Source organism: Patagioenas fasciata, chromosome Z (assembly GCF_037038585.1).
Source record: "Patagioenas fasciata isolate bPatFas1 chromosome Z, bPatFas1.hap1, whole genome shotgun sequence".
NCBI lineage: Eukaryota > Metazoa > Chordata > Aves > Columbiformes > Columbidae > Patagioenas > Patagioenas fasciata.
Genome location: NC_092560.1, coordinates 6,075,457 through 6,093,311, shown reverse-complemented (window position 1 = coordinate 6,093,311; position 17,855 = coordinate 6,075,457). Strand labels below are relative to the sequence as shown.

Genomic DNA, 17,855 nt, shown 5'->3' with positions numbered 1-17,855 from the left:
GCAAGAAAAATGTGCATATCTACTTTATGTGATACTTTAACATGCTGAGATAGGACTGTTTCATTTTTCTGCTTACTGCTGAGTAAATGTCAGCCTGGTTTAGCATGTCGCTGCCTCCTCTGAAGAAAGCTGCAAGGCAGTTTGTTGCTGTATAATTTAGATTAATTTGAGGTTCCTTTGCCACCACTGCTTTGTGTTTGTGTCACAATTTTATTATTTACTTAGCAAAAAAGATACAATCTCTGTTCACAGTTTGACAAGCTGGGAACTGATCCGTTACTGTCTATTTTATGTAGGGAACAGAATAAGAAAATGAAGAGTGGATTTTGAACAAATGTGTTCTGAAGTCAACTAGCGTCTTGTAATACAGCTTCACATCATTCTTAAAGTGGTGTAAAGACGAAAATGATAGGGAAGAAAACTGAGAAACCTATTGAGTGAAGAAGAGCTTTTCAAGACCTTTGTATAAGATCTTCACAGATAAACGAAGAACATATAAGTATCTTGCTTAGTCAAGAAGTACCACTTGGGAACAAATGTGCAGGGCTAATAAAACAGCACAGTCAGTTAATAATGCACTGAGCTATCAGAAAATAGAATTAGACCCATTTTCACTCAATTCTTTTGCTTTCATCCTGCATGAGCTTTCGTCTCATCTGTTTTTACATCAGGTATTCTTTTGCTGCTTAAAGATACTTGATTGTGCAAAGTCACTTTGTATCTCTCCCTCATCTGTATTTTCTTTATCACTGTTTTGTCTTGTCAGGACTGAAAGTATTGTGGAGCAAAAACTGTGCTTGAGACTAAGACTAATTCAGATGTAACTACAGAAACAACAAACAGTTTCATTATGAAAAAGTGGATGCTATTTTGAAACCCTGCCATGGAAGAAGAAGGTGTAAATAAACACATTTGCATCCGTTTCTTCTGTATTCTTACCTAGCCAATTTTGTAGTCATTTTGCTATTTTAAGAGAGGGCAAGAAAAATACAATTCTGTTTCACTAATAGAGACAGAACATTATTTCAAATAAGTGGAAAGGATAGCCAGGTAAAACAATCAATAATTGAAAACAACTAAGACCTAATATATTTCCACTAAAATTTAATGCATGCCATTTTCAGAAGGTGATGCTATTGGCATCAAGTAAAGGCAAAATTTACACTGTAAATATACAGTCATAAAAAGTACTTCAGATTCAGATCCTATGTACGTCAAAATTCAGAATAACCAGAGAGTTTTTGCTTACACTCCCAGATTCTTTGAAGCAAGATCAGAAACTGTTATTGTAATGGGAAATGGGTCATTATTCAATTTAACTTTCATCTGGAGGGGAGTTATACACAGAGAAAAACTGCAAGGCAGTAAAGGAACTGACAGTACTCTCTTGCAACGCTTTAGAGCCAGACATGATTCAACTGTTTACAGAAATTTCTCCAGTAATTTTTGTTAGTGGTGATGAATTTTTTGTGTTTCAAAGATCTGGAACACCGAGTTAACCCCTCCTTTCTTACTGAAGACTTCACAGAGAGAGTAGGGAACGGATTTTGTGCAATTAAATGTTTTTGTCCTATAAAATCTTAACCATAACGAAATTACATTTCAGATGGACTCTTGGTACCTTTTCATGGAGGTATTGTCATACAAACTTTATCCCAGGAAATAATCATGCTGTAGCTATTTATTGCCTATTTCTTGGATACCTTGCTTCTGTATTCTGCCTCTCTTTCTAACAATCTCCTTGTACTTGGCAAGAGTAAAATCGATTATTCTACCAAGGCTCTAGATAATACTACCTAAATGATAAAATGCAGCCTAAATAGAGCATTGAAAAGGCAAAATAAACCAAGATTTCATGCTGCCTTATTTAATTTCAAAGCTTAAATTCAATTACCACTGTAAACATTTCCATAAAATGAATTGAAGAAGAAAGCTTTGCAAAGTCAAAGGCAATTTAAGAAGGGCAATGCTGAAATGCACAATTTAGTAGCATTATTAATGTGAATAATGCATTTAACTTGAAACCATTTGGGGAAAAACTGGGTTAGAGCCTGACCTCTGGAATGGCTATCAAATATTCACTGGCAGGTAACTGCAACTAGGAAATCAAAGCATACTTCTAAATACCATTTGTCTAAGCTGCGTGTTTGTTAGTAGTGTTGAAGAAGTATTGGCAACATACAGAGATATCAGAGTTGAAAAACAAAATCAAAGAAAAAAATCTTGCTGCAAATGTCTTGGTTTGGGCTAAGATAAAACCAGTAATAGAGAACATCTGTGGTCTGTTTTTAGTCCTGGCCCAGCCTTAAGCAGATACAGTGAGCTACATACTCTCCTTAAAGCAAACAGTGATCATCTAGTTGCAAACTTAAGTCTGTGGTTTATGGGCAAGTGAAGAAGCCAATAAAGTGACCTGTTTGGCATTCTAGCCTAGGCAGTGAAAACAGGTAAATTCAACAGTGTGCAGTTTTGAAGTGGGTATCTCTCTTTACCTCCTTTTCTCTTTTACTAGATCCCTCCAAACTACTTGTCTATTACTACTGTAATCTACTACTGGCTGCTTTTTATAGGGAAGTTTACCTGTAGCGAGTTTCTGGCAAAGTATGGGAAAGGAAAGGTCCATATTAATAATTTAATCACAACACTCCTTGTTAAGTTGCTGCATCCTGTGAACTATTAGGCTGTGCTCTGTGAAGTTCCTCCTCTGAGGTACGCATAAGACCAAGGAGATGCCAAAGCTGAGTGTTCAAGTCAAGTCCTTCAAGCAGAAAACTACAGCTGCCTTGCCAATAACCACAAGAAAAGAAAAACATGGCTTTGATTTGAAAGGATAAAATGGCCAATATTGGCTCTAAATATCTTTCAGTATCCCAATATTCCTTTCTGTATGACATACTTTTTATTGAGGTGACTGTTGATCTCTGTACAACTTGTCTTTTGCCATCTGAGATCTGAGAACTCCCTTTTCTGTTTGTGAGAAATTATAATTAAAAAACAGCACCAGTTTTGTGTCTGAAGAATGAGAGAGAGCCTTTGTTGCTATACATGTAAAGGACATTGATTCCTTTCCTGATCTGTTGGTGACGGTTGGGTTTTATTGAAGTTGCGGAGAAAAATATGTGCCCTTTGTTGATAATGTGCTATAATTAAGCTTACAATTGCCATAGAATACTGTATCTTTCAAAGACCAGTTATATAACACAGCTTAGCAGTCCAAGACTCTAGAAGTCATGTAATTTCCTCATTATGTTAATTACTAGATTGGTCTTAAGCTGACATTATATCCTAGTCCAATTTTAAGTCTTTCAAGTACTTATTTAATCAAGACGTTGTTGAGTATTTTCTTTTTTTCCAGGTTGTGTGTGTGTTAAAATAAAATATTGAAGCTGTTGGCCAGAAAGAAACCACTTATTTGGCTACTTTAACCAGTACTGGTATTAATCCTTGCTTTGTTAACAACTCAATTCAAAAGATAACTAAACGATCCACACGATTTTCTCCTTATGAGTTGTTTTCAGCATTCAGGAAATGCTACAATATAGTGATTTCCTATCTAGTAAACCTCTGTTGAATTAATTACAAATAAACAAGTAAATGAACACCAATGTTAAAATAAGCTGAGTTAACCAGTATGAGATGAAAAATACTGTTGTCTTCCCATATTAAAAAAGGACTAATTCATTTCATGTAACTTTCATCATTTAAAAATTAATCTTCTGGTTTAAGCTAATTGCCTGTCTCTCTCTGTGGCTAACAGAGTAAAGACACATCTCCAGGGGGATTCGTAACGGGAAACTTAGGACAGTTAGGGTAGGATGAATTATGACAGTGTTGTCTTCTTTCTCTTGACTATAGAAGGAGTCTATGCAACTAATTGGAAGGAGATATTTTAAAATATCTGTAAATTGCATATTTAAATTTTTTATATAGAAACCATAAAATAAAAAATTGTTGTAGTTTAATCCCTTTGCATATAGCCAATAGCTTGGTGAAATCCAAAACAAGGTCCGCGCTTTCTCTCTAGGCTCACATTAGCTGTGCTTTGCGTGAGGCTGCTGGAGCTGAAATAGCATTAGGCATGGTTACCCTCTGTCTTCTCTTAATCCTGGCTTTTGTTACCATTTAGACAATCTGAGATGACTTGTGTTGGTGGTACAATGCACAACATGCACCAATGTCAATTTTTGTAAATATTGGAGAAACATAGCACAAAGTCTACTTTCTATAAGAGAACTCTATAAGAAAAACTGAGTATAAGCGGTGTCTGGTTTAGCCTTTGAATAACAACTCTTTCATTTAATCACTTAGAAGCTTAAACACCATAAAAATGTTAGAAAATGAATATAAGTAGATCCTACAATGGCATGAGGCTTTGTAGACAGAGATGTCTCTGTATATATATAAATAATAACAAAAAATGGATAATTCTTCAGAATACAGCTTTTTCTTTGTTTTCAGACAAGAGACTTCGTGATGTAAAAAAGATGGTCTTGTACTGAACTGAGAGAATAAGTCAATTGCAGCACTGAGACAATTCTTTTCTAGCAGGGTTGATGAAAAATCTCAGTAATATTGTCTAATACTGGAGATGAAAACAGCAGGAAAATACCCAACTCAAATGTATTATACTACTGGCAATCATCACGTTTAAAAAATGTTTTGCTGTCTTTATCAGCAACCTTTTTTTCCCTAATAGCTCTTGTCTGACTCCATCACATACAACCAACAAGAGAGGCATTAGAGTAAGACATTGCTTGTCATTACTATTTAAGAAAAAGATGATTTTTGCAAATCATATGAGCTCAATAGTAACTATATAAAGAAATGTGGATAAATTATATCAGGTTTATCATTAATGTACATCAAGCTGCAGAACCTTCTTCCAGCTTTGCAGCAACATACAAGCTAAGCAACCAGATGAAAGTAATTTCTGCAGTGAGTAAAAAAAGGTTTTAAAGTTTCAAGTACAACTAGAAACATAAAGCTATTGCAGTGCTGCTGCTGACCTGAAGATAATATGGAAATATAAAAGGAACCTCAGCAGGCTTCCAAGATGGGCATCCTTTTCATCTGGCTGTGCTCTGTAGAGATAAAGGCCTTCAGAAAACCCAGCGTATCACCAGTTTTAAGATAAAATACTCCCAATACCCATATACAATAAGAAAGTTAGAACTAGGATAACATACAAAACCACCTGTGCAATGGAGATGGTTGGGGAGAAGAAGAAAGCTCCAGCTATTAGGTGACACCAAGTGAACTGAGATGTCTCAGCTTCAAGGAATATTGCAGAGGACGGTAGGTCAGAGAAGCAGCATCAGAGAAATTACTTGCTGAAGCACCAGACAAAGGACAAATGGACAAAGACATTAAAGTGCAAGGTGTTGCCCTCCTCATTAGGCAGTGACAGAGAGTGGGAAATCAATACAATGATGGATATGTTATCTGACAATCTAGCAGAAAAAAAAGAGAAATATTTTTAAAACCCAAAATGTAACTAACGGCAAACAGAAAAGTGACTTTAAGCCGCTGTCCTGATTTCATAATTTTATAACTGCAGAAAATTAGTAGTAGAGTGGGAATGGATTTTGAGGAAAATGTTAATTCTTTTGATTTATAGTCTTGGCTAGGAAAATGAGACACAGAATGGTGAAAATCTGTTTACAAGAGCAGTCCCAAAACATCTGAAAGATCTGTAGGAATAATTTTCAATGATCTTCATAGCCTCAGTGTCCCATTCTGAACATAAGGCAGTAAGTACTTTAACTCTTCCTTTAATGTCAAAGAACTGAACAAATGGGAAGCGGGGTGTCCAGCTGGAATGGCAGTCCTGGACTATGTCCAGGAGGAACAGAAGCACTCCCCAGACTGGCAGAGCAGCCTGGTCTCAGTAGTTCAGCAAAAGACACTGGGAAAAGCCTGCAAACTGGTTCAAGGGAGCAAAAGATGCTGACAAGCAGATCAAAGTAATGAGAGAAAGCAACTGCCTTGAAGGAAAGTGAAGTTTAGGCTTTTCTTTTGTTTCTCAGTAATTAACCTGAAATGATTTACCTCACTTAGTTTATACTAAGTTTATACATAATTATGGGAAACAAATGATTACTTTTTCTTTTTTTTTTTTTTTTGTTTTATTTCACTTCCTCACCTTTTGCCTGTCTTTAATTTTACTGTTACTCAGATAATTTCGCAGGGTTGCTTCCAAAAAGGAAGAGAACCCCTAAAGGAAAGCATTCAGGAGTAGAGAGATTTGCTGGAACTGATTATTTGCTGTAGATTTGGTACCGAACCTGAACAGCTACATTGTTCTGTATCACCAAACTGCATAGATGTCAACTGTGATGAGTATTTGGACACTAAAGAGGCAGGTTACCTGAGTTAGTGGAAACTCCTGTGTTATGAATTAGGCCAGGTAACTCATATGTCTTCTGCAGTATCAACTTTGAAGGAGTGGCAAGACTGCCCTTGAGCAAGCATGTGGGGGAATTCAGACCCAGATTATGACTGAGATGGAAAAATATTATTTGAGTCATCTAATCTCATTGGCTTTTCTCCCACATCGCAAAAAATACTTTCTTCTATTACTAACAATGGTGTTTAGTGTGAAGGGGTGTTGTGTGAGGAACCTGGAGCTCGTAAGTGATTAAAGTCTAGATCACAACAGATTTTCAACAATGGCAGTACCAATAAGGTGAGTATTCTTTTTATCTTGAAAATGCACAGTCTGTGTGCTGAGCAAAATAATACTGCATATTCCTGCCTGCTGGAGCTAAGTTATGGATACTGCCATCCAGAACATTTTAAAACAAAGATTACTTGTTAAATACGTAGCTGCACTGTTAAATACATAGAAGTTTCATCATTTTCATCTCTGAGATAAAACTGACTAAAACAACCCCAGCTCATGACAGAGAAGAATTCTCTCTAAGGTTCATCCAAAAGTGCCGTGAGCTGCCCATTAGTAGCAAGTAACATTTATGCACATGATGCAAACATCACCTCTGAGCAACCATTATCACAGTAGGTGCTCTGAAGTATGTCAGCACATGAGCTTTTAAACAGAGGAACAGTCGATATTGATGGCACTGGGGCATGGGTCCCCCAAAATAATGGTAAGTCAGAACAAACCTGTTCAAGTCATCCACATACCATCCACTACGACAATAATTTTAAAAGGCATTCAGTAGGCACCCAATTTTATAGGATTTCTTAGATGAAAATTGTAAGAAATAAATCAAATAAGGCATGTAGAGAAAATTCAAAAGGTATGGAAAGTTAACACTGTGAAATATCACACTGATAGGCCAGCTACTTTAGCAAAATCCAGAAATGTATGTCTTACTTTAAGCCTGTTTTAGGATACCATGGAATTACTGTTGGGATCTTTCCCTGTAATATGTGATTGCTGAGGGACAAGGGCATACAGATAACTCTGTTTTCACATGCTTTTTCTTACAAATATGTTTTGACTAAACTCTGTGAAAACAGCATGACGATAAAATTACAGTCAGTGTGTTAAAAGGTTACAATACAATACTCTGCATTTTAAACTAAAAACAGCAAAGAGAACAACAATGAATGGGTGAATTTAAATGACAGGCATGTCTTTCTTACAGAATCATTACTTAGGCTTGAAGCATGTGGAACCATCTCTACTTGTGAACCAATCCAAAACGATCAGCCTGTAACAGGAGTTAAGGACCAGTTTAAGCACTGAAAAAACAGTGGTTTTAATTCCACCTATTTTTTTGCTTTGTTTTGTTTTGTTCTGTTTGCTTTGGTTTTGTTCTGGTTTATGTTTCGGTTTTTATTTTTGTTTTTTCAAACAAGAAAAGTTATCATACTCTCTTGGAAAAATATCAGAAGTATAATGACTTTCAGGAAAGGGTAAAATGGTAATATTCCTGTCAAGTTACTGAACTCATATCATAGCCATATGACAAATGAAATAAAAGACTAATATTTCTTCTCAACTTTCTTTTGACCAGATTAAAAATAAAGTATGCCCAATACTTCAAGGACTTGCAGAGACTGCACAAGTGGTCAGATTCAATTTGTATCTTATGATTGATGGAAGTATAGTAAGACATAGAACAGAATGGAATGTTTGAGAATCTAAGAATTAACTCTGCAGCCCCTTGCCATCAGTAGTTAATTAAAAATCCACTATCATCCACAGGAAGAATAAAATACCACAAGACATTTCTGCGAATTCTCTGCACACCCTTTGTTTCTTGGTATCACTGATGGGACTAAATATGACACATCTGTCTCTCTTTTATGTGCAGAAATATTTTTATTTGCTTCTCTACCATAAAACTCAGCAATAAAAACTTCATCTTCTCCAGAAGTTACTAACTGCTGTTTCAACAAGCTGCTCTAAAAAACTTTCAGCAAATCCCAGGATCTTCAGTTACTCAAAAATTAAACAGACAAGGCAAATGCTCCATTTCATTACATGTGTAAACTTGGATAAAAGATAGTAATTATATCGCTGAATTGTTTAGCAACTATAGGTAAAAAGCTAATACATCATAATTTATATGTGAAAAGATTGCAGGTGATTAGTAGCCACGTCTAGTACTATTGAGGCTTCCCACTGAGAACTGCACTGTAAACTGGCAGCTGGCTCAATACACTGCTATTTTCAACAGTTCAAAAAATGTAAATGTGTCACCAACTGGTCAAACAGGCTTCCATAATGGCGTTTTAATGCAATCTTTCACATCAGAATACTACTGACTTGTATAAATCACTCCCAGGCTGAAAAAAACCCTGTGCACAGCTTTATAATGAATTCAATCACTGAATCAGTTTGTTAGCTTCAGAGAGATGTCAGAAGGTAATTTTGAGCAGTCTCAATTAGACAAAGATAATTCCTGTAGGCCAGATTTGCTAATGTGCACAATACTGAAGTAAATATGCTTTTCCAGGGAGCTCTGAAAGGACAAAAGGGGAAAAAAATCACGTCTCTCAACAAGAGAGGAGAAGGCAGTGAAACAAATCTGCAGCTGCTACTTGTGTCCATTAACGAAGGAACATTCATGGCTGCTGGGCACCTCGTAAGGTTTGGCTAGTGGAGCTGAAGGTTTCCCTGAGCAGGGTTTTCTGCAACTTGAGTCCCAAAGACATGAAGATCTGTGTGAGGTTTCACAACTTCATCACCTACATGTGGCAGGTTCAGGTTGGTAACACTCAGAAGCTGAAGAATATGAGTATAATCCTCAACCAATCAACCTTCTCCATACCTGAAACATAAAGAAGCAAACATTTGGGAAAACATATGTGAAACTCTACCTGCAGCCATTGTGACTGGTCATTGTGGCCTGAGGTCCAGGCATTAACTTTGCCTTGCTTGTCCAGCCGGGCTTTCCTGGGCTCCCAAGTGAACATGTCCATGTTGAGTGTTCGGAAAACACTGGAGGCGGTGATTTGGTAGTCCTGTATATGTCCTGATTTCATCCCCAGGGGTTCAGAGCAACCTGAAACAGCAAAATAAGATCTCTGACACTACCTGCTTATCTCTGTAAGTGGTTTAAGTTTTCCGTTATGGAAAAGAAAACTAGCAATTCATGAAGAAAAGGCTTTAATCAAGACTATTGTTGGAGGAACTTGCAAACAAACAAATGAAAAATAACCAATTCAAGGCACTTTATTTCAACACTACCTCAGAAGAATAAAAAGGTAGAGAATGTATTTTATCCTGGCACAAATTTATGAAGGCAAACAAACAGAAAAAATGAATTTCAGCTCTTCTTATCTCGGTTTTATTTTCCATGTCCAGCAGCTTGCTATTGTTTCCTCTATTCAGTTTGATTTTATTATGCTTTTATGCCACATCACATCAAACACATGTTTGCCTACTGCGGAAACATTAATTTTTCTTAAAGCCACTAATGAAGTAAGATGTCAACAAGCACTGAGTCTTCTAGCCTTTTGAATTACTTGACATTAGCCACAATCTCTGAAACTCCCAACACCCACTGATGATGGAAGTCTGCAGAATAACAGTTGTGAAGGAGGATGAATAGTAGCAAATAACCACTTTGAAGAAATCAATTTGTTTAAACCCAGTGAATGTCCCATATCATGGAGTTATTTTAAATGTAGCAAAAGTTAGATCTTGGGATTCTCCTTTCTCTGTTGGGTGTCCATGAAAACAAATCAAACCAAACCAAACCAGCCAACCAACCAACCAACCAACCAAATTAATAAGTCAATCTAGGTTTCTCTGCCTTGCTCTTTTACACTGGGAACACAGGAGGTACTTTGGACCCAGAAGAGGGAAGTAGCAAGCTGACAAAAGAAGAGATACCCTTTGATAGCAGCACTGTAATAACAGTGCTGAAAGCCAGGGGAGGTAGATGAGCTGCTTGGTTTTAAGATTTTTTAAAAATAAGGAAAAGAAAGGCAAGTAAAGAGACAAAGAGCAAGACAGCTGCTAAGAGGTCAGGAAAGGCAGATATATGTCTGGGTGGAGTAATGATGGTTGGTTGAGGAAAAGGTGAAAGATGGATATGGGAAGATAATAAGAGAAGTTTTCTCATTTCTGCTTTGGGGACAACTGTCAAAAACCTGCATACATGCAGCTGTCCCCACATTTTTGCTTCACAAATTTGGTGATCACACTTAGTTCGGTAGCTGACTCGAGAGAGTCAGATTGCAAAAAAATGTTTTAACATAGGAGTGTGATCTAACGCACGTGTTTTTGCAAGGAATGCATCGTCACTGTGAATGCACAAAACCTTACCTTTATGTGTCATAGGGAAGACACAGTTTTTCTACCCGACACTCACACCCCACATGGCTGAGCTGGTTCCTGTCAGGCAATCATCTGCTGAGTCACCAGCTGTGTTTTTCAAAGCACACACACAAGCTGTGAAGGCTTTCCTGCTGGGACCATGACCCTGCTCAGCTGGCGTCCCTTGATAGAGCCAGAACTCTGTGCGACCACTTAAAATACCTCCTAAGTTTTTATTCTCTTTTTCACTTTATTTGAGCTAGATATCAAAGCTGGTTCTCTTTTCCTCTACGGTGTATTTACCCAGATTTAAAGACCTGATTCTTTTTTAGTTTCTTTGCTATTATTAGCAAAGCCCTTGCGGTCAGATTCTACTTTCTCCTGTAGGTTAAGCACACAGAACTAAGTCAAATTATTAGGGATTCAAATCAGGAAAGTGAGACCAGGCCCTTTGTGGGGGGTCTAACAGCAGGAGCAAATACACATTATCAGAGACAAACAATAATAATATGCCCTTTAGTGTAGTAACAACTGTATTTAAAATTTGAAGTACTGGCATATTTCATACCAAATGAAAAATAAACCAAACCTAGAGTTAATCTTTGTAAAGAACGCAGATTTTCAGAACCGATTCTCAGTACACAAATGGAAATTGCACAACCTTGTCTGTAGAATGAACTACCTAGTTCAAAACAACACCACAACAATTTTTCTCGGAGTAGGAGGGAGCAATTGATAGCACAAATGAAAGAGACTCATTTGTTGCTTTAGAGAAAGACTTTGCTTATTATTCAATTCTGAAGTATCACTCCAGGATCACAAGCGCTGTCAGCAGCCATGTTTCATCTGAGGAGTCTGAGGGAGGTTTCTGACACAAAAACATGGGTTGTCAAAACTGTTTTTCAGTGCTGGCCCAATCCATCAAAAAATAGTTCTGCCTTTTCTGAGTATTATTATTGATTTATGAAGCGACAGATGTGTCTGCTGGCATGCTTGTGCATGCGTTCGTGCATTAATGGGATTTTACACTTGCCTTCCTTCCCCGCTGCCCCAGAGGAGAAAGGCAGTCGTTAAAGGTAACAGGAGAAAGTGAGAAGAACAATGAGAATCAAAAGCGATGAACATGAGGCACATGGGTGGCAGAACAATGTCTCAGGGCCATGTAACAGGGAGCAACAGCAGACCCAGTCTCTTCCCAGCTCCCGTGGCACCCTGCTGCAATGACAGAAGATAAGGACTGTTTATTTTGATAGGTGATCTATGAGCGCAAAGGCCAGAGTCATCAAACTAGTACAAAACGTTGTGTCTGTAGACAGTCAACCCTCACAGAACTACATTCTTAATAATGCTTATGGCTCCCTGGGGCATCTCCTCTTCACTGCACTGTATTTTCTTAAAATTTTTTTTGCAATGTTTCTGTGAAAGGATTCAATCTCCCTACCCATTTTTACAACCTGTTAAAGTCAGTGAGGGCCGGTGTAGACATTCTTATGGCTATGTTTAGTGGAGTGTCTTAGGTCAAAATGTTTGGGATGCTTTGGATATCACCATCTGTGATACACGTTATCTGATAACTCTGTATGTTTACCCTACCCAGATATAAGTTTGTAGTTACTCTTTATTTGATCTAGCTTGATGAAACAGGAGCAGTGAAATAATGAGTATGGATTAGTATCTGAAAATTGAAAGAATCCACAAAAAGGTTATTCTCTGTTGACTCTTCTGGGGGCACAACATTTTGCTCTTCAGTCTGCATCCTGTACCATGCCCCTCATCTACCTCTTCTTTCAAGAAAGCACAAACCTCCAAAGAAAATGTTAAACATCCAATAGAGTGGAGGCAAAACCACAAATAGATCTGCATGCAAAGGTCTACATGAGTCTTATCTTGGGCCAGCATTCATGCAGTGTTGGTAGAAGCAACATATGTCAATTATTTGAGGACAAAGGTGATTTTGTTTTGATTAACACTGTGATATTTTTCTTTTCTGAAAATTAAGGAATTGTAAAATTTTTCTTCCTATTAATGAACATAGGATTCCTTTCCAGATTAGACAGTGCTGAAGACAAACAAGAGGAGGGGAATCTAGTACTAAATGCAAATGTTACAAAGTCCCTTTGTCTGTGAGTTTGTGTGAATGATATCTATGGGTACTCTTAGGATAGAGAAATAGTTACCAGAGAACAACATGCCAGAAGAGGAATATTACATGCCCAGAAGAAAATAGAAGTCTCAAAAGGAAGGCTAAATTCTGGGGACCGGCATCCTTCTGTAAGACCTGACAAACTCAGAACACCAAGAATTTGCTGAATTGGTACACAGCCACCAACATACACAAGAATCAACAATGTGTGACATGGACCATGTGCAAGAGCAGAGCCTGATACGTGCAGATGTTTGAGTGTGTGAGTGAATTGGATGAGTAACTGACTGTGTTGTGTGGACAGTTAATCTGTGTTTTTTTAAACAACAGCTTGATGCTACTATTTGTAACAGCTTAATGAATAAAGGCATTCTAGTAAGCAGCAGCTGTGATCTGTTTCTCCTCCCACACCAGTACAGGAAGGGAATTTACAATACAGAGATGTGCAAAACACAAGTAATGCAGGAACACAAGGCCGTGAAAAGTAATGCCTAATTTATTGATGGCCAACTTCACAAGCACTGATCATGGTTTTAAATAAGATCTGATCATGGGTCCTGGTGCATAAAGCTATTTATGAGTCTAGAGCAGATTGTATTTAACATTTTGCTGAAGTTTGTTCTAAGAAAGAATTAGTTTTCATGATGATTTGGTACTGTGAGACAGTCTCCCTCCCTTCAGTAGTGACGCTCTTCTCTAGCACCAGGACTTGTTAGAGAAGTCAGACCTCTTCAAGTGTTTTTCTGCTTTACACCGACCACCTGAAGTTAGAGTGAATTAGTGTGTTGTTATGTATAATTATACTCTTCTTTCAGAAGAAATTGTTTTGCTGAGCCTTGGCTGCCTGCAGTTCTAAGGAAAGATGACCTTGAAACTGTGAGGAGACCACTGAAATGAATTCACTTCACTAGCTTTCACAGTTCTTTGAGCAAAACAATTCCTGGCCATTCTGGCAAGGACTTACTCTAAATTGTGGTTCCACAAATGGAAGACATAAAAAAAAACCAACATCAAATAGACTAAAGCAGCTAGACAGAATTTTCTATTTACTCTCAAACCTATCTGTATTGGAAAAGGGCTACAGTGAGATTAATGCATTAACTTTTCATTTCTGAATCTGGTTTTGATGCCACTAGAGAACTAAGAATTATTTAACTCCAGCTGTTTTGATATATCATTCGTGAACTGGATGACTGTTGTTTGTACAGTAAGGAGGCAGCCACATAAAAATCATTTTAAATGAATTCAGTGGAGCGCTCCCACTGGTAAAAGGTTGATCTCTTGAAAGAGATAGAAAATTTACATGCTTTACTGAATTTGTAAGGGAAGGAGGTTATTGCAGAGAGTGGCTAGAGGTCAGGCTTTACATTTACGAGCTATAGCTTCTGCTACTACAAACCTTAAGAGGGTTTATATTGGCTCCACTTGTTCATTTACTTTTTGCTGTGAGACACAATGCCTGCTTCTGCCAGAAGTCCACAAAACAAATCTAAACTGAAATCTTGACTTAAGCAGTCCGGCAAAATGTATCCTGCTGCACTTCGAGTGGCCCTCGATGGCAGCTGAAGCACCTTCATCCCCCGAGGGTGTCACACAGCACATCGATGTGGCCACCCAGCAGCCAGGAGGAATTACCCAAGTCAGCTTTGACACCTGCTGCTGCTGTGACTCTGCTGTACAGCCCTGCATAAACAGCTTCAGCTCTCAGAAATTGCTTTCTGGACTTAGTTTGGGCTGTGCTGAGCACAACTGTTGAGTTAGAAACTCTCTCTTTTATGGTCTGCTTATATGTGACATACTGGGTCCTGATACCTGTTGGTACTTAGGAAAACTGCTATAAATGACCTTCTTCTAAGTCGCATGTAATTGGAGGCCAATGTGCACAGAAAGATTTACAATGTGTTATTAGGTTGCTAGTACATTTCCTTACTACTACTGCTGCCTTACTGCAAGCAACTATTGTCACATCATTTAGGTACATGTTAGTGTTTTAATAATTTACATTAAAAAAGATAAGTAACTGTCTGGATAAACTCAGCTCTGCCGACTGCATTTCACCAGGAATAAAATGCTCATGGTTTAGACCTTGGGCACAAAAATGTGCTGCTGGATGGATGGTTTCTGAGATGTGGAGACTACAGAAAACCCACCTGACAGTTCACAGCCAAGAAGTTCCATTCTCAATGTGCAGTGTCTTCTGCAGACCTGGGGATACAGCCGTATGTACTGAGACTTAATGGGAGGGGTGAAGGAGTTAGCATACGGGGTGTTGTTGTCCACGTTTCCACGAAACACCTGTGATAAAATGACACACTCATAAAAACATGCCAGGAGGGTTACTGGGGGTTCAGTTGATTTCCCTATCTCAAAAATATCTGTGTTGTTCTTCTGACCATCCCTGCACATTTGTCTGCAAGCTTGTCCCGAATAGAGGCTGTTTTTCCATTGCTAGTGCCCAAAATACAAGTTCTTAAGGAAAACATACTGCCATTGGCTTGTGTCAGCATGTGTTTTCCACCTGCACTGAATCAGGATTGCTAGCTTGTGACTCCTAGAAACCAAAAGTAGTAATGCAACTAAATTATGCCTTATTTTCTAATTAGTATATTACATAGTCCCAATTCAATTTAGCCTGCAATTATTTATACTGATTGACATTTATTTTTTTCCCTCTAGTTCAAGAACCTGATCCAACACCGACTGAAGCGCACTGCAACCCTCCCATTGATCGCACGGGGAGCTGAAATAAACCCATAAGCATTCTTCTGTTCACTCCTCACTCCAGTGAGATATGGTTGTACTTTGTTTTCATCCCTCATTATATACCTCTTCACACAGTATTTTAATTTCCTCAACAGAGAAACTGTGTCTAATGCTGCAAAGTGCCTTAGTTCTAGCTTAACTTACAGAGTAAAGGGATTTTTGCTGCTTTGTATGCACAGCTCTGTAAAAAATAAGCGGTAAGTATAAACTGTAAACACAGGCTTCCCACAGGATGATACTGTTTGTGCAGTACAGAGATTAGCATTGATGAATGAGTCCTATGCTTTTAAGGGTTAACACTAATCTGCCAATGTAATAAAACTAAATTGAAAACAGAGTAATGAGTAATTACTAGTAAACTAATTAAAATGAAAACCAGTTAAGTGTAATAAACAGGATTATTCTAGCCTTGGGAAATAGTATTTATACAACCATCAATTAAAGTATAAGAAACTCTTAGCAGACAGAAAGTGCAAATTTATTGATTTTTTTTTTTTTCCTGAGAAAAATTTCGACAAGGCAACCTGTATCATACTGTCAGGCAATTATACATATCTACAGATACATCATCATGTCTATAGATACCTCATACCTCTAAGGCAGCTAAACCATAAGATGTATTCATATACAGACAACTTAATCTTACCATATCTTCGTTTGTGCCTTTTACTTTGTACATTGTCCATGACTTCCCATCATTGCTGTATGCAACTTTGTAAGATTTTACGTATTCTGGACTTCCAATCCTCTTGGCACCTTGAGTTATGACTCCAGTGACTCGCATCTTCTTCTGCAGGTTTATCTGAAATAACAGTACAATATTACCGATAACCATCTGAAGGACATGATTCTGATTCCAGATTCCTCTGATTACTTTTTTTTTTTTTAATGGAGGCAAGGAAAATGTATAGCTTTAGCATTTAAACTACGCTCTTTACACTTGCATTAACTCATTTTATCTTTGATTCATTTCATACACATATGCACACAAATGAATGAAAAACTTGTACTAAAAAGTTGTGCTATACTTATGTCTTCATGTGTATGTGTACACACAAATTCACATATATCGTTGATATATTGGATATTACTGAGATATAGCATATTACTGGTATATAGGATTACTGCTATATATTTTCTTCTTAAAAAATAAATGCAACAGTATGGTAATTTACCAAAGGCTGAATCTTCTGTTTTATTAAAAATCTATTTGTAATCCCATACAAAGAACCTGTTCCTTCAGGTTAGATTTATTTGTGGGAGTAAAAATATATGGATGTTCTGTAAAGGAAACAAATGTATGTTTGTTTGATTTTCACTGAAAATTCATCTATCTGAAGTTCATGGTTGAAATGCTAATCCCAAAACAGTCAATAACAAAATGTCTATCAATGGACATGAACATTCCCTGTGTACTTGTCTGAGTTGATCTCAACCTCCTGAAGTACAAAAGGTGTACGGAGAGTTCAACACTATTCAGCCAACCTTAGTTCTGCCTTCTTTATCCATCTATCGTGTGGGAAAAATAACTACATTCTCACAAAATTCAGAATGTGATATTCAAATCAAACTTTGCTGGCATCGTGAGCTTGGTGCCTGCAATGAAAAAAATCATGAAGCGACCCGTGACAATTGCACTCACACCCTCTTGCTGGTAGGCAGCTGAACTCTGTAACTTTTGCACCAAATGAAGCTTAACAAAGAGCTGTCGTACTGTGAGAATTGCATGAAGGCGTAGGCAGATGTGTGATAAAAGGAGATGAATGGAAATACTAGAGAGGAAACAACCAGGACAATGTCAATAATACATTAAACTACATTAGCACTTGCTTCCTCCAGATGAATCTTATCTCTGCTCCCCAGTTATTGGAGCTGCACTCCCTACTGTTTGGGATGGAAGCCCCAGCACAGGAATATGGGGAGTCAGAGACAGATCAGATATCTGCTGTCCAAATACTTTAATCACTTTGTTCTTTACAGTGTGGTCTCAAGATTTTCTCACACTCCGTAACATAACTGAGCCTCTACTAAGGATGTAAGAAGATCAGTGTTTCAATATCTACTGTGTACAGAATGGGAAAGTGGAGGAGGACAGAATTTCATTGCTGTTCTTTTCAGGGGGTCTAGCTATCTCTCTGCTACTTATCTGGAATAGTTGGGCTTCTGATATTTTTCTTCTCGAGGTGAAATACATTTCAGTGTAATTTTAAGGTG

The 17,855-nt window shown here is 37.7% G+C and overlaps 1 protein-coding gene across 4 annotated transcripts in view; it reads right to left on the bottom strand.

Annotated features, from left to right (window-relative positions):
• Positions 1–17,855, bottom strand: part of EDIL3 (EGF like repeats and discoidin domains 3) — a 250,484-nt gene that overhangs the window by 41,969 nt on the left and 190,660 nt on the right. For all 4 annotated transcript variants that reach the window (XM_071801892.1, XM_065860558.2, XM_065860557.2 and 1 more), the window contains 3 exons: positions 16,288–16,443; positions 15,029–15,173; positions 9,292–9,476 (listed from right to left, as the gene is read on the bottom strand). In XM_071801892.1, coding sequence (XP_071657993.1) covers positions 9,292–9,476; positions 15,029–15,173; positions 16,288–16,443 — 486 coding nt within the window. The remainder of the gene's footprint in view (positions 1–9,291; positions 9,477–15,028; positions 15,174–16,287; positions 16,444–17,855) is intronic.